The 19,500-nt window shown below is 41.7% G+C and overlaps 2 protein-coding genes across 7 annotated transcripts; both read right to left on the reverse strand.

Moving 5' to 3' along the window:
• Positions 1-262: 262 nt before the first annotated feature.
• ppp4r3b (protein phosphatase 4, regulatory subunit 3B) lies at positions 263-9,505 on the reverse strand. 6 transcript variants are annotated; one of them, XM_029449289.1, is made up of 16 exons: positions 9,036-9,505; positions 8,367-8,422; positions 7,818-7,916; positions 7,019-7,642; positions 6,213-6,290; positions 5,675-5,791; positions 5,265-5,381; positions 4,659-4,817; positions 4,396-4,498; positions 4,262-4,303; positions 3,789-3,947; positions 3,465-3,634; positions 3,223-3,362; positions 2,968-3,116; positions 2,732-2,886; positions 263-2,570 (listed from the first exon to the last, which is right to left on the reverse strand). In XM_029449289.1, exons 1-16 carry the CDS (start codon positions 9,175-9,177, stop codon positions 2,466-2,468), a joined length of 2,415 nt encoding a protein of 804 aa, XP_029305149.1. In that variant the 5' UTR covers positions 9,178-9,505; the 3' UTR covers positions 263-2,465. The 6 variants fall into 6 exon arrangements, with proteins under 6 accessions (XP_029305149.1, XP_029305153.1, XP_029305152.1 ...); XM_029449293.1 differs by having other exon boundaries at positions 2,732-2,871; positions 4,686-4,817; positions 9,036-9,504; XM_029449292.1 differs by having other exon boundaries at positions 4,686-4,817; positions 9,036-9,504.
• A 1,475-nt stretch (positions 9,506-10,980) lies between these two features.
• Positions 10,981-18,079, reverse strand: pnpt1 (polyribonucleotide nucleotidyltransferase 1). The gene is made up of 28 exons (XM_029449215.1): positions 17,823-18,079; positions 17,496-17,556; positions 16,923-16,997; positions 16,594-16,699; positions 16,452-16,501; positions 16,207-16,270; positions 16,075-16,122; positions 15,811-15,924; positions 15,288-15,474; positions 15,041-15,092; positions 14,839-14,896; positions 14,565-14,661; positions 14,264-14,366; positions 14,077-14,147; positions 13,821-13,857; positions 13,664-13,730; positions 13,435-13,524; positions 13,257-13,310; positions 13,054-13,163; positions 12,873-12,944; positions 12,624-12,687; positions 12,452-12,535; positions 12,162-12,245; positions 11,956-12,062; positions 11,776-11,831; positions 11,606-11,684; positions 11,467-11,514; positions 10,981-11,377 (listed from the first exon to the last, which is right to left on the reverse strand). Exons 1-28 carry the CDS (start codon positions 17,939-17,941, stop codon positions 11,222-11,224), a joined length of 2,313 nt encoding a protein of 770 aa, XP_029305075.1. The 5' UTR covers positions 17,942-18,079; the 3' UTR covers positions 10,981-11,221.
• Positions 18,080-19,500: the final 1,421 nt, after the last annotated feature.

The raw sequence follows: 19,500 nt of genomic DNA on the forward strand, positions 1-19,500 counted from the left end.
TTTTGGAACATCTTGCCGAGTACAGAATACTGTGCATGAATAATTTTCCTGCTACACAAATATGCCAAAAAACACTGTTGAATAATTGCTCTACCATTTGCACAAATTATATTCCACTAAGTCCATTTCTTATACCTAAAATTGCCGTTTGGGAGATTTGATCTAAATACAACCATCTAGACCCAAAAGGATTATTCAGAATCTGTTAGAAATTAATAATTGCCAAATCGGTAAACTATTAAAACAAAGCTAGATTCACAAGTTCAATGTCAGGGTCACATTTAATTTCAAAACTTATCAAATAAATTCATACAAATGTTAAGAATGAATAGTGGTAGTAAATGCACTTGGTACAAATTCATCAAGGGCGAGCAAAAACAGTCATTGTTGGGTGACGCTAACAGACAGGAGGAAAGACAATTGGCGGTTCATGTACTGCTGAACTCCTGAAAAGCACATTGGCAATAATTTTACTTGAGCTCCTACCCTGCTGCTCATGGCTCAGACGTTCTAGACTGAATTCTGTGTGATCTGGCATTTTAAGCAAATTTAGATTCCCTCCCTCTGCCTCAGTGTGCTTGTGGTGACACCAGGAGAGAAGATGCAACACGGGAAATGTTTCAAACAGACAATAAAATGTCTCATTGACTTGTCAAATCTGTGTGTCCTCGTCAGAAATACTCCACTTAAACACGGTTTGATTCTAAAACTGCACTGCAACTCTTGGGTTAAATCATTTTTATCATAACTAATAAAAACAGCTCATCCAAATCACGGAGTTTGAATTAAACGGTATTAAAACAACTTATTTCCGATCTGCAGAGTTGTTTTTAGGTCACATTCTGGACATTAAAACCGGGATAAAAGCCCATTGTAGCTCTCTAAAATCATTCTTCATTCAGTAATAAATGCAAGATGTTTCACCAGCTAGCAGTGTTGCAGTGCACAGACGTGGTGGGTAGCTTTTTGTGTCTGATGCAAGTTGAACTCTGAACCTGAGATCTGTCTGAGAGAAGGGTGCCAAGTCTCCAACCTCCTGAAACAAGAGTGTGCACTAAATCTACTCTAAGCACACCGACAGCTCAGGTCATCACCCAGTTAAAACAAAAAAAACTGGGCTTTGTGTGCATCATAATGAGGCCACTAAATTCTTAAATCCACTAAAATACAAAACTCCAGACATCCTCAAAATATTGGCTGCAAAAATGACTTTACTGCAGTTTTAATACGTTTTTAAAACCAGCATTTGCAACTTCTCTGCATTTTACATTGAATCAAATAAACTGGACTGAAAGGGTGAACAGTGACCCCACCTTTTGTGCAACAACAACAAAAATACACAGGTCGGTAGGTATCTCTCTCCCCTTTGAAAATCAGATCAGGGAAAAATGATTAAAAAGAAAGAAAAAAAACATCTGTACAGTACTTTTTAACAAAGTCATGAAATACAGGATTTCTGGCTAACGCAGTCCTGTGTGTGTGTGTGTGTCTGTGTGTGTGTCTGTGTGTCTGTGTGTGTGTGTGTGTGTGTGTGAGACGTCGTCGTGTGTTTTGTATGTGCCTTGGCCAAACTGACGCCATGGCTTTTGTAGGATTGAGTCGTGCTCCTCTGGATCTAAGCCTCATTACTGCTGAGTTTTCATCCTGGTACATTTTGTCATTTGTGACCTCCCTCGTCTCTCAACGTGTCATTTCCTTCTTCTATGTTGCCTAGATCCTGCTATCCCCGACAAAATTCATCAGCTCTGTGGCAGGGCTGCATACACTGCTTCAGCCAGTCAAGCTTTCTATAACTATGACGGCTAGTCCTGCTAGCCTGACTGGCCCGCTGAACAGTTCATACACTGGCTGGTTGTGTTCTGCGTCCTCTGTCTCTGGAGCTCATTGGTTCAGGTTCGAGAAGGATGGAAGGGAGAGTTCAAATTGAGGACATGTGAGGGTTCCTGTGGGGTTGCTGTAGTACCGCAGCTTCCTCGCTCCTGTTGCTATAGCAACAGAGCAGAGTTGGAAACCGCCTTGGCACCGTTACTTCCACCGCAGCCTCTCTGGTCAGTACGTAGGATGGTGGATGAGGAGGAGAAAGTTGTTCAGGAGGAGGAGGTCAAAACTGGGGGAGCAGGAGAGTTATGGAAGAGAGGAGGGATGAGTTTGAAAAGCGTCAATAAGTTTTGGGATCTCCTCGAGGAGGCTGTTGGTAAAAGGAAGAGGTAAAATCAACAGGCTGAAGGAACAGACCGATTTGTCTTTCTTTCCAAAAAGAGAAGCTCTCCATCTCCTTCCACGGAGGAGAAAGGAGGAGCAGAGATCAGAAAGGACTGGGTGAGGTGGGAGCTCGTCTTTCCCCGTCTGCTCAGTGAGACTGACAGGTGGCGCAGGCAGGCCAAGGACCAATGAGACGACCAGAGGAGGGAGGATGGGAGGGACTCAGAGTCCGTCCACTACGACCAAACAGAGGACAATTAGCCTTAAGAGCTCAGGCGGGGCCGCTTCCTTGGACTCTGCTCTTCCTCCTCCTCTTCTTCTTCCTCATCTTCATCATCAGGGTAATCCACCAAACCAACCAGAGCGGTCTAAGAGAAACAGGACGAGAGACAACAGGAAGATTGAAAAACAATGCCCACATAGTAATAAGCACAAGGATCTAAATCTTTACGGTTTCTCAGCAGCTGCTTCTCGTCTCATCAGAATTACTTCTCATTTGCACACGAGGGAGAAACACATTTGTCAATACCTTCACTACTGGTGTGGCTGGAAGAGCGACTGTTTTGACGGAGGAAGTTGAACTGTTGTTTGGAGTGACGGACGGCGAGGCAGGTGGGATTACAGCAGCTTTCCCGTTATTGTTGGCACCATTAGCTCCGTTGGCAGCTCCTGCAGTAACAGAGACTTTAAACATCAAACTTCGAAGGGCTGTTGCAATCTGGGGGGGGGGGAACCGAGACATGGAGCAATACCAGAGCAGCTTACCTTTTTTGGCTTCCATGTACTTGCCGTAGCTGTCAGAGAAGTCGTCCTCCATTCGGCTCTTCTCCACAGCCTCTCCTTCGTCATCATCATCGTCGTCATTGAACCACAACTCCTCATCCTCGTCCAACGACCGTGCATCTCTGCGATATCTACAGGGAAACATTTTCTTCATGAAGTACGATTATCTACCTTCACGTACGGGGTAGCAAGGGGAACTGGGAATATGCACAATAACATTACTACTAGTCTACTGACCTGTTGAGTCTCTGACTCTGCCGGTCTTTCTCCTGCTCGTACCGGCCCTTCAGGCCCTTGAAAGTCTGGACATACTCAATGGATTCAAGTGCTTTGTAGAAGTTATCCACAATGTGAGCTATGAGAGACTTGACGTCCTCCTGGAAAGAGAAAAAATGGTGGAAAATAACAGGCAATCCCCTTCGAGTGCCACTATACTAAGGAACATTTTTCATTAAGGCATGTTTTGTGTGGATACGCACCACTTTAATGAACTCAAAGAGCTCTATGATGGCTGAGTTGAGGAGGTTGTATCGGGTGCCGTTGTCCAGCAGGGCATTAATGACGGGCTCAAACAGGTTCCCTTTGATGATGTAGCGGTTGTAGTACTCGTCCTTCAAACCAATGATCCTGCGCATGAAACGCAGGGCGCCTTGGAAAAAAACAGACAACAACTTAGTAAAGATTAAGCGGTTTGCTTTTGCGGGCGTCTTCACTGGTGTGAGCTGGGACGCACAGGAACAAAGGAAGGTGTGTGTGTGTGTGTGTGTGTGTGTGTGTGTGTGTGTGTGTGTGTGTGAACTTACAAAGAGCAAGGAAGGTGTGTTTCGAGTTCATGAGCACCAGCACTCTCCTGAGCAGGTCTTTGTTCATGATGTAGGTCTTGATGTGATAGGTGTGGTGTTCAACACAGAAGGTCAGGAGCTCCAGGATCAGTGCCAGCAGCTGAGCTGTCTGGAAGTTGTCTACACAAAGTTAAAAAAAATAAAAAAGCGAATAAGCAATGCAACATTTTCAAAGCTGCAGACTATACCTTACAGCTATTTTTCCAAACTCAAGCCCACACATTTTTATTATTATTCAATTTAAAAGCATGTGTGCGCAATCCTAGAATACAGAAGTATGTATTGCATGTTATTTTAACGGTTCATGATGTAGAAAAGGTATTTTGTCACGTTTCACCCGTTTCTGGCGGGGACTGGTGAAAGAGGAAAATCCAAGACTAAGATTTTCCAGTAAACTATGACATGATTTTGAGGTCGAGTCATATAACACCCACCTGGACAGACCGGGGTGATCTTAGCGGATCCCTCCTGCAGATCTAAAAGGCCATGACACAATATAATCAATCAAATTCTGTTGATCTTACAGTCTGAATCATATCAGCTTATGAAGCCTCCGTCCCCAGCTCACCTTTTGAGATTTTGTCATGTGCAGTGTTGGCCAGCAGAGGAGCAGTAAGGACATGCATGCAGTACTTGTAGAAGAAACTCAGAAATTCTGTCTTCTCAGTTTTCTAAAAGGAAACAGACGACAAGAAGACTGTTGATGTTCTAGCGTTGGACGAAGTAAAAAGGTTTGCAATGTGTCTGGGGGCAACATAATAATAAAATAAAATGTAAGATATGATATGATCCTGGCTATGAATAGGCAATTTTATAGATGGTCACCAATACCATTCTTGGTGTGTTGGTTCTGCTTACGTTGGTGGAAGCAAGCATGTTCTCAGGGTCAATGAGCGTCCTGAGCAGACCCATGAGCTGGACAGCCCCTCCCAACTCTGGGTCAGAGTCACAAATCATCTGCTTGATCACAACGTTTATCAGCAGGACATCCTGTAAACAAAAGAAAACACACAGTATGAGATGAAGTTTTGGTCCAACGATGTAGGCCTCTCGTCCAACCACTTTTTTATTTTACATTTTATATTTTATAGGTCAAAGCCTCGAGAAAAGCAAAGGTGCTCACAATCGCACAGGATTTAAAAAGCTCATTTGATATTTAAAGTTCACCTCAATTACTAAGTGCTCAGGAGGAGGCGTTTGCCATGTGCACTTATTTGTGCACATGAATATTGTTTGTAAAATTGATGCAGCACAGAGATACAAAAAACATGTATCAGGGAAATACTGTCGAGGGTATGTTTGTACATCACTACGTATTAAAACATTTGATACAAGTATCAAACAGCTTTACAAATGCAATCCTGTGCTGAACTAAACAATTCCCTGCCATCTAAGAAGTGCAAGCACGCTTGTTGAAAGTGATGTTTAGATGCTTACGTCGTCTGTCTGCTGTGGTTCCTGCATGACAAACTCCCTGACCATGGAGGGGCTGAATTCCACCAGGTAAGAGAAAATGTCTGTAGCAGCTGCCCTAACCTGCAGGTCATCCATTCCCTGAACAGGAGAAAAATACAGAGTCAAGACCAGAACAAGAGAGAGAATTCAACACTGTGTTTCCCCAGTTTGATCGTTCGTAGGCAAAAACAAAACAAATGTGGAGTATGTTAAACCAAGGAACTGTTGTATTCACTGCAACTTACATATGTACATTCATGCCACGCCCAGAACATAAGATAAGAAAGGCTTTATTGTCCCTGTGGGATATGTGCAGTAGACATTAGTGTCTGCCGTGCCCCTGGAATAAAACAGTAAATACAATCATCCATCAATTACACATGACTACATACCATCACTATTTCAAGAGCAGGTAAAATGCCTAGATTTGCCAGAGTTTTGAAGAAAGCATCCCTGTTTTGTGGCTGCAACGTTTGTGAAAAAGCACAGAATTCCTTGACAAAGTTCACCTGAGCAGAGAAAAACAAAAAGACGGAACAGTTGATCAGAATTTGACAGATTAAAGCAAACAGTAAAAGGTCATTGACAAAAATGTTTTCTCCAAGCATCGTTTCATTTGTGATATTGTACAGCAGTGGGAGAATGTATTTCTGGGTGAGAAACTTTTCAAAAGAGTTAATGACGGCACTGACCAATAGAATGAATTATTTCCTTTTTCACTCAGTGAGCGCCTACACTATCGAATGAATAATGTTACCACAGCTGTTGGATTACAAGACAATACACAAGAGGTCATTCACAACTAAATCATTACAGAAAACGGTCAGTGAATGTTTAACTCTTGCAAAAGAAATGGCATGACAGACAGAATCAATCGATATAACAAGAACAGCAATACTGAGCACAGAAATGAAAGCAGACATCACTTACGAGCTCTCTCCTTTTACTGTCCTCTGTGGCTTCATCTGTGAGCTGTGCAAAGACCTCCGTTAGGAACTTCTCGTCCTCCTGTGGAACAAGAAAAACAGGTGTTAAGAAATCAAATACAAAGATGAACAAAAGAGGAACACAAAACTGAATCCTGGATAGTTTGTTTGTATTCAAGTTTTGCACTAACAACAATAAAGAAAGTGAGCTATTCCAACAACACAGACAGCCCATGATTCTTATAGACAGCCACGCATTAGCCCTAAAATACATCATGTGGATACTGAACATTTGAATGAATGAATGAATGAATGAATAATATATAAAAAAATAAATAAATGGATAATTTTCATGATGTAAACATCATTTACATCATAAAAAGTATCGCATGGTTCCTGTTTAAATAAATACTTGCCTCCTATAAGATCCATGTTCAAATCCACTTTAATTTATTCGCTTTCAACTATTCTTTCCATTATTCTATATTTTAAAATCGGCACATTACGAAACTTAATGTACAAACACATCTTTCTACAGAAACGATGACAGCATGTCTATGGAAATTCAGGTATTCCTTTATCATAAAGTATGAGATATGATTTTGTTTGTAACCACAGGGAGGGCAGGTTCTCTTGCACCTTGCAAACTAATTTCAATCAATCAGTGGCAACTGATTATACATTTAGGAAAACACTGTGCATGCAGAAATGTTCAACTGCAACACGTTCAACTGGCGACATTAGAGAATAGCTTATTGATAAATGGTGTTTGTTAGAGAATAGTATAAATTACCTGGTTTGGATTATTACCTGCAACATACTGACAATCTCCACCTTGTTGAAGAAGATGAATGAGGTGAGTGTAGACAGGAAGTTCTCCTCAAAAACAGAGGGCGTGGGCAGGATGATGTCCTGGATGTACTGCACCCGGTAGGTCTGGTGGATCTTCTGCCGCAGCTCCGAGTCTGTGATAGGGATCACCTCCTTAAACTTTGCTGTCTTGGTCAAGAATTCCCGGTGCCGTTTAGGCTGAACAAGCGCTGGGTCATACTCAAGGCACCCCACCACATCCATGATAGAGTCATCAGAGAACATCACCTCAAAGAGGGCCGCTTTGTTGAGGAACAAGACACCCCGGACAATCTCATAGAGGTGATGTAGACCTTCCCTGTTGTCCAGGTCCTCACATACTCTGAAGAGACCCAGGAGTTTCTTGATGTAGCCTTCGCTCATCAGAGCCAGGGCGAGTTTTTCCCTCCGGATGGGCGAAGACAGGACAGAGGTAACCAGGTCAGCGATCTCCTCCAGTCGGCTTAGCTCACAAGGGGGGAGCTCCACCAGGTGGCTTGTTTCTGGAATCTCCTCGAAGCGCTCCTCTTCCGACTCATCAATGGGGTCCTGGGTGATGTCCAGGGCAGGGTCCTTGCCTTGAACCTGGGCAATAAATAGTTGGTAGATATGAATTGAAGAATTAAACTGCATGTATCAATGTACTGCCTCCTGCTTTTTGTGGTAGTGTCACTTAAATATCAGTACCAGAAGAGTACTCTCCGGTAAACTAATGTTTTAAAAGAATGCACAAAACGTGAAAGAAATGAGCTGACTTTACCTGGCAAATCTTCTCCCATATCTCGTCGCAGCCCGCCTTTTCCTGGAAACTTAGGGCAAGGTCATAATTATCTGCTTCCGACCAGACTATGAGTGTGTCCTGGCAGGAAGAGAAAGAAACATCAAACTGTTTACAAAGAAATGCTTATCATATTCACAGGACACACTCAAACATAGTTGCATACGCTCACATTCGCAAAACACGCTTCAAAAAGAGTGAGAAGTCACACATTGCATACAATCACTTTCATGTCTTTTCTCATCCTTTAAAATGATGCATACAATGACTTTGTCTACAATCAGATCTATTATCTCAAACCATGTTAACTGGTATTGTAAATACTAATGATGTGATCTGTCTATCGCTTGTTTCCAGGTTTACACTCAGACCAGATACTGACTTGTCATTGTCTGCACTGCATCATTGTAGCAGTAATTGTCCAGCAACAAGTCTCATATTGAAATGATAAGTTTCACACTTTAATTGTGAAAATACTGAGGTATGCATGCCTTTTGTAGCTGATCAAGACTCGAGAGGATCTATTCTTACCTGTTGTTTCTGATATGCAGTATTCGGGCTTATCTTCGACTCCAATAGTAGAGATCCTAAAACACAAATACTTGGGTAACTTAATTTCCGAGCTAGTGCGAATGATCACAACAAAGATTACCACGTGATAATGTAACCTATTCTCGAAGGTTACGGAAAATTGATCTGTTTTATGGTCAGAGGGCATTTGACGCTTGGCAGACAATGTGAAAGGCAGAATAAAACAATTTTGCAAAAAATACAAAGTTGAAACTAACAACAGAAGGACTTAAATTATCGCTAGCCTATTCAAATGAGATTCATTTTTTGGGGTGATCTGTGAATGGACCCATAATGGTTTACTATCCTGAGCAATAGCAAGTTTGTACATTTAAGACTAGACTTTGAAGGCCCCCCCATGCTACTGAGATCACGTCGCCTGCTAAACCAACGAGCTTGCTAGCAGCAGCTATTTAATAAATTATTGCCTTTTATCTTGGGACAGTGCTGATACTGGTTGTTCCAACAGTTAGAAACAATTGTCTCCAAACGCTGTAGCAAATTCAAATAAGCAATCCTTATAAGTTAATCAGGTACACATAGTGGCCAATTCTGTCCGAACAACAAGAAGTTAGCGTGCTAACGCTAGCCAACGTAACGTCAATGCGGCTAAGCTAACTAGGAACTTACCGTCTGATTCGGCCCGAACTAATAACGATATTCCCTTCAGCCGTTCAACAAACGTAGACGAAACGTGTCCGGTACCCCGATCGTCCCACTGTCGGTCTTCATTTAGCGTATATACTTTCACTCGCCGCCGAGTGTCCGACATGGTTAACCGAGTCGGAGCTAGCAGGCTAGCAGGCTGCTAACAAGCTATCACCTCACCCCGTCTGGTGTTTTCCTACCCTCGACCTGTTAACTTTGTTTCCACCCGCATGTTATAAAACATGCACGTCTAAGTGAAGTTCACAATAGCAGTGAAACGTATCAGTAGCTATTTCATAAACATATTACGTCCCCGATGTGAAACAACTCAACGGGAGGCCTCTTATCAAACAGTAAAATTCACAGAGAACACAACAACTCTAACGGCCTTCTTGCTAACGTCCACAGACCGCCATCTTGTAATCCGATCTTGTGTTCTTTTTCTTCTTCGACGTCAATCAAGGGCTAACTGCCGCGGGATCTCCTCCTCCGAGCGGCGTCGTCCAATGGCAGAGCCGCAGCGCCACAATGCTGAAGCGCCACCTAGCGGCAAGAAAGGTAACTGCAGCTCAATTACATGGAGACGACTTTATGTAGACGGATGAAGCGGAATCAGGTAATTTATTTTCACATAGGCTACAAACATAAGGAATATGCTGTCACTGTACTGTACATATGTTTACTTACTGTTCAACAGCTGTTTACATCTCTGTAGATAGAGAGATAGAGCACCAAGATGTTCGCTGACAATGACTGCTTCTCTGTAATTATTGTGCACATGACAGTAAATAACTTAATTAACTTAACTTAATAAACATAGTAAGAGAAAGTAAAAAAAAGGCAAGCAACATAAAAACATTTTTTTTAAAACTGTAATATTAAATAAACCGAAATGTCAAATATTTATATAAATAAAAGTGACTCGATTAAGTGTCGGCCATAACCTTTCTTGCTGAAAAAAAAGTTCTTCACATTATTTTTTTATGAATTTCTAAACACATAGGACCAGAGAGCTTGACATTCATGTTTTCCATCACTTGCCAGTAAGCCAAACAGACACAAAGGATTTAAATACCACCTCAGTTTATTAGTTCAGATATTGAGCATCCCAAAATAAAAAAAACCTCCACGCTGCAGTACAGTAAGTGCTGAACTTTCCCTTTCTTATACAACTGTTACTCCATGCAGTATTGGACAGTAGAGGGGCCTGTTCTTTGAATGAATCAGGAAATTGTTTCCTGTTCACAACATATGCTAAATGGAAGAGTGTATGTGTAATTAATTGTATTAAAATTGTCTCAATAGTCACCCCATGGAGATTACATCTTAGTTTGGTGCATATTGCCGAAACAAGGTTAGGGTTGAGAGCTTTACATATAATTGCAACAGCAAGTCTACAGTCTATCACATAAAGCACCAGCGGGGGACCAGATCCAGACAGCAGCTCCTGACATCGGTATTTCCCACTTTCCTGAGCCTCAGGGCTGTGCAGCCTGCGTGTGTGGCAAACCGAGGCTGAACCCCACGCATCAAGCAGTCGTCTTCATGGACAGAACAATTGGCGACGAAGCCCTTGTGTACTTCCCCATTTGAGCCAAGGTGTGCTCCAGATTAATGCCTTCAAACTAAATGGTGTGGACCACTGCCAGAACTGACGCAGAACAACATTCAGATCAATTTATTATATATTTAATTATTCATTCTTTAATAAATGTATTATCCAGTTTGATTATATTGCATTTTCTTCTTCTTCATCCTATCGTGTAACCCGTGTTTTATATTCTACAACCTGGAGTATACAGATTGGTTGTATTGACCTCTTGTTCTGTTGTCTGTTGGGAGAAACTGAAAGAACACCCTCTTCCTGCGCGATGCTGTCAATGCTAGCTGAGGTGGCAAATCTGAAAACAAGACACCACAGAAGAAGAAGCTTGTAAATAACAACAGATTTATAATTCTTGAAAACGTGCGTCTCGTTATTATCCAAGCGTTCTTCTCAGTTTGTGCAGATCAACTGAAGCGCGATGACTGCAGGACGCCGTAGTTCACACCAGTGCAGTTTCATCACCTGCGCAACAGCAGGGTGAAACTCTTTATGCACGGCACTCGGTTCAGTTTGTGACGATCTACTACTCCGTTAGCCAGACGCTAGCCATCGTGTTGGGGAGTCACAAATCGGTGGCGGTCGTCTGGCTGTTGCTCGGGTCCATGGAGATGCTCTGTTTCTCACTCATTGTCTTGACGACAGTTGCAGCAGGAGACTGGAGCACCTTCCGAGAAAGTCTCATTCTGCCGTCTGTTGGGTCCCGTCCAAAGTATTTGACCTGTTAGCACATAAGTCCAGTCAGAGACAATAAGCCCAGAACACAGGAGGCTACTCTTGACAACACAGCATGTAGTCATTGACACGTACCTGTATCTCCTGCCCCACCTCTAAACCCAGAGCACTAGGATGTCGGATCTAAAAGTGGAAGATACAAAGAAATCACCTGTAAGTCGTGACACTCACAGAAACACAGAGACCAACAGCATGCGGAGAAGAGTTCACTGACCCGTTTGTGGTCCAGTTGTGAGTTGTGCAGCAGGACAGCACTCATGTTGGGATAAAGTTTCACCATCACACCAATGTCCCTGAAGCAGAGCAGGTGAAGTCTGTATCAGCTGTTTGAACACACTGACTGGCATCAGATACTGCCTTACAGAAACCATCGTATTGCTTTACCTTATCTCAATGATGGTGGCAGTGTAGATAGCGCCAAACTCCAGCTGCTGTTCTTGCTGCAACGCAAAACAAATACACACACGTGTTCATGCACGTACAGTACGTTAACTTACACACACACACACACACATCAACCAGCCTCATGTTCAGATCAATGGCACTCTTTTGTGTAAGACTCACATCATCTTTGCAGATGTCGCTGATGAATTCTTGGGCTTCGTTCATGGCTCCTGGTGTTGGAGCGAACACAGAGAAAGTCTCCTCGTCCACCTGACTTATTGTCACACCTCAAGAAGAAAAACCAAGCGAACATACAGGATCTGAATTGTGTAACAAAGATGTCATGTTCCGATTCAGGTTAATATGAATGTTAGATTACTCGTTACCTGTTTGAGCTTGTAGCCTGCGGAGGTTGTAGCCGCCCGGACCAACAAAGTGTGCTCGTCTGGAAACAGGCACCCGGACATTTTCTGGAGACAGATTAAAACTCACACACATCAGCTGCCAGAACACGGCAACACTGAGCGTCTTCCCGAGCCCTGACCTCCAGCTGTCGTCCCTACTTATCCAACTCAACTAGTCGTTATATCATCAAACCTTTCACAGCAGACTTTAATCCCATCTGCACCTAAACGTTTGTCCATCTTCCTGTCGAATGTTCAAAGACAGAACTTACCGACAACAGGTCCGTTCGCTTTCCTCGTCTCTCTTGGTTTCGCCGTACATTTGTTCATGATACTCAAGATTTCCCTCTTCGCCACTGGAATACGATGAGATTGAAACAAACGCCATCAAGCCACCGAAAATACGTTCACACTTCAAATCTTTAGTGCTTCACAGTTTCTTACCTGTGGCCTGTTGGATCGCCTCCATGACCACCTTCAGAGGCAAACCTGGGATCTTCATGTCCACCTGGAGGTTACAGCAAGAAGTGTGAAATATCGACCATAGGGCGAAACATAAAGAAGCATTTAGATCTAATCTATAATCGTTATCCTTAGACCCTCGTGTCCTATAGTAACTAATAAACGTTATGTATTTATGACAGGTGTCTTATTTAATAATTATCTTCACACAGCACAGGAAATGGGCAGTACCTGTAAAGCGGTGATGCCCTTGCTTGTTCCTGCCAATTTGAAGTCCATGTCTCCGAGGTAATCCTCTATCCCCTGTTTTAAAGAAACAAAAGAGTTCATATTCAACATACGACTCCTGTTTCGTCCACTTGGTTGTTGTAAACGGTTGGTCACGCATTAGCTACAGTTGCACTGCGTGTACCAGAATATCCGTTAGTAGTCTGTAGTCTTGGATCTCAGTGGGTTTCTCTGGGTTGGGCTTGGAGATGAGGCCGACTGCTACACCTGCCACAGCAGAGGAGATGGGCACACCTGGGAGACACAGGGACATATTTGCTACATAGTATCACAACATTTCACAATAAAGGTTATCAAGAGTAAAAGAGCTAATTCATGTGTTCCCACCTGCGTCCATGAGAGCAAGGCTGCCTCCACATGCTGAAGCCATTGAGGAGGATCCTGAGGAGATACAGAGGTTGTGTTATTATTATTATTATGTTCCTGTGTGAGAAACCCTGCCAGACAATGAACTCATTTTGTGTGGATTTGTTACACTTTAAAAACGGTGTCACACCACACTCACCATTTGACTCCAGCACCTCAGCTGTGACCCGGATAGTGAACGGGAAGTCTTTAGGAATGATTGATCTCAGAGCTTTCTCAGCCAGAGCCCCTGAGAATACACACACATGAACATAACATGAACACACACACACACACACACACACACACACACACACACACACACACACACACACACACACACACACAGTCTTTGCAGACACTGAATACAAGAAGCTGTAAACACAAACCATGTCCAAGCTCTCTCCTGTTGCTGCCTCCCATCTTTCCAATCTCATTAGTTGCATATGGAGGGAACTGAAATTAAAAAGGCGATGTTGATTCAAATTCACCGTGAAAACAATCAAATCATAATAATCTGTGACTGACATTTTAATTTGTACTCACCTCATAATGAAGCATGAAGTTTTTGGATTTGACGCCGCTGCAAACAGGAAATGAAGGAAGATATGGGGTTAAATGGTCTTTTCAAATACTTTCTTTTAGTCTGCGTGGGTAAGTTGCCACACAGGACAAAACCCTGTGTGATGACATTCAGATATGGACAGATGTGTATTGTTCTTGGAAAGTAAGGGCTGAACTGTCCTGATAATAGTGGGAATATGTGGTGTTATGGATTAAAATGAGATTAAAATATCTTTACCTTAAAGCTGTGGTGATAATATCTGCTTTGATACTGGATTCCAGGGAATCAAACGTGACACTGCAGAGCACCTGTATAAAAAACAAAGAAAGACGAGGACTAAAGACTAGAGCGTCTTTTCAAGAGCCTCACTGGTCACTGTATCTTTCCAATTCAGCTCCTGTGGACCTTCCTGCTCTGTACCGACCTGTGTTTGTCCTCTCTGGAACAGAGCCGAGCCGTGCAGCGGTTTGAAGAGGTCCACATCGCAAGAAATGTTCCTTAGAGCAGTCAACTCCCTCCCGTCACATCTACAACATGTAGACTATTTATTTAATCTCCAGTTACAAATAACGTGTCGTAAGAATGTACACACACACACACACACACACACACACACACACACACACACACACACACACACACACACACACACACACACACACACACACACACACACACACACACACACACACACACACACACACACACACACGGGCTGTGCTCACCTCTTGTACTCATTAAGCACTAAATTGCGGAAGACTTCTTTGCTCACAGTGTTGAAGGATTCAATGACTTCAAAGGGCTCCGCCTCAGGGAATCGTTCTACACATGGGAGACATCATTCACACTGTTCAGCTGGCAGATATGAAGACACATACACGGACCCGACTGAATAGAAATGTAATAAATATAAACATCTTATTGTGTGAAGGGGGGTTGCAACAGTGTTTGAAACGTCTAACTTAAAATGCTTTGCAGAAACACTGAAAATGAACTTACCTTTAACGTTCTCTTCAGTTTCTAGTCGGACTTTGTTGATGGCTTCATCTCTTGAAATCTAAAACAAGATGAGATTATTGAAATACCATAAACCAGTCATATCACAGAGAAGAGAATCAACGAGCTGCTTTAGTTTACAAAACAAACTGAATGCTCAGTAAGATGGTAAAAGAACATCTGGGGCACGGACGTCAGACTTTACCTTATCGTGAGTGTAATCGGTGAAAACAGCGTAAATCTTATGTGAGGCTAATCTGCAGGGAAGGAAAGGAAAAACAAAACATTACTCACATCTAAAGTAAAATCACCGCTTTGTAGTATATATATATATATATATATATATATATATATATATATATATATCATCGTTTGAAAACATCGACATGGAATTATCATTCTGTAAATGAATTCTAAATATAGATATTTATCTGGAACATCATTGGTCTTACTGCCGAACATGCTCCACCACAATAGTCGGGGCTGAGAAGATCTTGGCGGGGGTGCGCTTGGTGACCTTCTGTTCTCGCACCAGCTGCTGGATGGCTAGTATGATCTGCTGGGTGTGTTTGACTCCCACCTTGACTGCATGGCAAAAGTCCTGCTGCAGCACGTTCTCAGCCGACGCCTCAATCATCACTGGCAGACACATTAAAGGAAGAGTTGTGAGATGCTCTGCTACACAGCTGACCATGAAGCAAAGTAAATAAAGTAAGAACTTGTCAAACTGAAATAAAATGTCACTTTCAAATCAGTTTAAATAAAATCTGGAGTGAAACATTTTCCCTTTATGGTGTCGTAATAACGATTTGCAACTGATTAATAAGCAGCTGTTAGTTTATAGCATTATGACATGTTCATACAAAAGTACTACGGTAATACTAAATGACTGCGTCATCGCTGGTCTTTAAAGTTGTTTTTAGTAAACAAACGTCTGAGCTTCTCCAGTGGGTTTTATAGTGTTTGCCAACTTACCCACTTGACTGCTGGGGGCTCCGGCCACAATCAGGTTAAGACTGCTGGAAGTCATCTCTGCCCTTGTGGGGTTGATCAGCATCTGTCCATCCACCATGCCCACACGCACAGCCCCTGAAGAAACAAAAGTCCCAAGCTAGTTTTAGACGTACAATTAGTCAATTTCCCAGGAATAGAAATGGAACAGACGAGTGAAAACCAGAATTTAAGGTCAATAAATCAAAATATGTGTGAATAGGCGTACATCTGTAGTGTGTTCCTCACCTATGGGTCCATTCCAGGGGATGTCAGACAGGGCAAGAGCAGCGGAAGCTTTAACAAAAGAAAACATTGTTTTAGCTAATGATCTGAAAAACAAAGCTCAGTGGAAAACATGGACGCTGAGACGTAACTCACCTGCATTAATAGCCAGAACATCTGGATCGTTGACACCATCAACTGCCAGTAGGTTGCAAAGGATCTTCAGGACACAAGAACAAACACATGCAAACGTTTTCTTTTTACAAATTCAAGGGAACACAGGGAGAGTAATTGACATACACATGATCATTTTGTGGGTGAAGTATTCCTTCAGTATCATCTTTGTTCAAAAGGAGATAAGAGCAACACTATAACGATGAACAACTTCAAACTGTACTGACCTGAGTATCATAGAAGTAACCAGAAGGGAACAGCGGTCGAATCGATCTGTCTGAGCAACACAAACATGAGGAACTGTTAGTCTAAGTACAACATCAGCACACATATAAGAAATACACATAAACAACATTCTTATCAACTCACCCACGAGTCTGCTGGTGAGGATCTCATTGTCCGTGATGCCCAGCTCTCGCCTCAAATGGTTCGTGGGGATTCGACCTGCAGCAGCTGCTTTCTGTCTGTAGTCCACCTGTCAATCAAAGAGGACATATACTAACGTCACCCGTCTCATAAGGTCATCTTTCTAGTTTCTAGTCAAAAACGACTAATGGTGACAAGCTGGATAACACTTTCCATCTACCAAATCCATTTACATTATAAATATAAAACAAGACTGAGCGAGAACGACAAACTCTACGCAGTCACAGTCTCAAAACAGGTCGGGAACGTTACTGTAATGTTAGAGAACGTACCACAAGAGGCATGAACTGAGACGGAGATGGTTTGGTTTTGCTCACGGCAGTCACCATCACAGAGGTTTCTCCCAGCTTAAAAATAAAAAAAGAGAAAGAGGTTACCAAAAATATAAATGATATATACACATATTAAAATAAATAAATAAATACCTAATTGGGTAAAGTGGGCTAACTGACACCCCACATTCCCATATTATGTGGCGACTGGATTGTGTTAATTTGATTAACAGACAATTTATTAGACAATATACAACAGTAAAACACAATATCACTAATAACAGCCTCAGTGTCGGTTCTGCATTATTACCTAAAATTGACAGTGCATATTCATAAATTAATTTGTTTAACCAAACCATCACAAACAAATGTTGCCTGAGGAAGTGGGTTAAACAATAAACAATTACGTAAGCTTTATGAATGTAAAGGTAATGTAAATCTAGGACGGACACACTTTGTATGGTGTATATGCTCAGTGAAATTACAACATGGGGATGTTAGGGAAATATAGTGCAATAAAGAATATTGATAAGAGACTACGTGTAACAACAACTGTTGACATTTGTTCTGTACCTTTACCACAGCAGACCCATCAGCAAATCTAGCAAACCTCCCGGTAGAGATCTCAAGTTTCCTGCAAGAACAGGACCACAACACATCAACATGTCTCAGATACTAAAACCACTGACATATGCACATGCAGTAAGGTGACATACAGTATGTAACTATTTGTTCTGGGTACCCAACACAACCCAGTTCTTTGTTCCGGGTCTGATTAAAAGCTCGAGTAAAAGTCAGGATACCAAAGCAACTTTGACAGCGGGTCCAGAAACAATTAGCAAGAAGCAAACATCATATCTTAAAGGTGTTCGAGAAAGGAAGCTGGGAAAGTCAACTCACTTCTCCCCAAGGTCCACCACCAGTCTTCGTTGATGTGCATTGTTGTTGTAAACACTTTGGTGACATAAACGGACATGAAGGCGGGAAAACGAGTGCCCCACCCGGAGCAAATACCTCATAGCTACAGAAACACGAAAACAAAGAAAAGTATCTGGGTGTCAGTGAGTGCCGTTACAGTTTGGACGTAAGCATGGAGGCCTCCATGTCAGTTAGTCACATGTCCGGAATTACGTCGTGGAGACCTGTCTCCTGATTGGACCGGCCGAGGTGAGTGTGTAACATCAAATGTGTCCGTGCAACCCGATTCATAATTACAACAATTCCGCTGTAGCTGTGTCACAAATATAGCCGTTACATTATTGTAGCAGGGGGGGGGGGAAGGTACACGTTTTTATTTTGTGGAGAGGTTAGGGTTTGATTGTTCATTTTCTGTAATTTTCTTGATTTTATGAATTAATACATCAATACATTTTGGCAACACGTTTTTGTTACACTCGTGCCAAATGCAAATAAAGCATATTAAAAATATAATATAGGCCTACATAAATATATATTTCAGAATAATCACATAGACGAAATGATCATTTTAACATCGTATATTTAAGTAGCCTATCAAACATAACACAAAATAAAACATAGGCTAATAACAAAGCATAGGCTACAGACAACATTGAACTGTACAAGATACATGTAAACAAAGGCTACATGCAACTTATTATTAACTTATACAACTTTTTTATTTTTATAACAAAGTATTTTTCCAATTATTTGAGTTTGTGCTTCTTAACCCTTTACCTACCAGACTCCTTATCAGTAGCTTGTCATGGGCTCATATAGGCCTACTGTATTTTTCAGATGTAAAACTTACAATTAGTAACTGTTATACGTACGGGCAATATAACTCAATTGCCAATTTAAAACAATATATATCTCTCTTGAAGTAGACAGAAGGTTGCAGCTTGTAAACCTCTAATATGTTGTTTGCAATCTTTACCCCTAGGTGTCAGGCTTGCCCCATAAAGATCAAAACATTTATAAATACATTGACCACCTCCTTTTCATAATACATACATCACTGTAACGCAGGGGTAGCCAACGCGGTGCCCTGCGGGAACTTAGTCGCCCGCAGGGCATGTTCTAAAAATAGCACTAGTCACCATGGAGAAAAAAGCAATCAAATTTAATTTCAACGTGTATCTCTTTTCTTGCACAATACAAAACACTTTGGGTTAATTAGACCCTCTAAATTACTTCTAAATAAAAACAATCAAATATAAATTCTCTCAGTAAACATATGCATATATAAATACATTATTGTATGGTGTCTATAAAGTAGACATACTGGTATCTGTTTAAGTTATAACTTAATGGGATAAATCAAAATAAAATACACCCAATGGTAACCAAGGAACACACGGATTGAGTATCTGTTTGCCAAACTCCATTAACAAATTAGACATTTTAATGCTGGTATTCTTGCCAAAACAGTAATGCTCATGGAAAAACATACATTTTAAACCTGACTGCATTTAATACAATCTTCTCACTAATTTGGGATAGAAATAATCCTGAGTGAGAAGATTGAAAAGTATTAATTATGAAACTGTATTGATCACATGCACATGATCCCAGACTGCAGCAGCTGTTAAGCTGATGGAGCAGATTTAATTTCAATACA

Source organism: Cottoperca gobio, chromosome 15, assembly GCF_900634415.1.
Source record: "Cottoperca gobio chromosome 15, fCotGob3.1, whole genome shotgun sequence".
In the NCBI taxonomy this organism is placed as follows: Eukaryota; Metazoa; Chordata; class Actinopteri; order Perciformes; family Bovichtidae; genus Cottoperca; species Cottoperca gobio.

Coding starts and splice junctions, on each gene's coding strand:
- ppp4r3b (XM_029449289.1), bottom strand. CDS start 9,177: ATGTCGGACACTCGGCGGCGAGTGAAAGTATATACGCTAAATGAAGAC. Junction 4,499..4,658: donor GAACCAACACACCAAGAATG/GTATTGGTGACC, acceptor GTTTCCTTTTAG/AAAACTGAGAAGACAGAATT. Junction 2,887..2,967: donor GTACATGGAAGCCAAAAAAG/GTAAGCTGCTCT, acceptor TGATGTTTAAAG/TCTCTGTTACTGCAGGAGCT.
- pnpt1 (XM_029449215.1), bottom strand. CDS start 17,941: ATGAGGTATTTGCTCCGGGTGGGGCACTCGTTTTCCCGCCTTCATGTC. Junction 14,897..15,040: donor CCGATTACACTCACGATAAG/GTAAAGTCTGAC, acceptor ATCTTGTTTTAG/ATTTCAAGAGATGAAGCCAT. Junction 12,945..13,053: donor GACTACTAACGGATATTCTG/GTACACGCAGTG, acceptor TCTTTAAAACAG/GGGATAGAGGATTACCTCGG.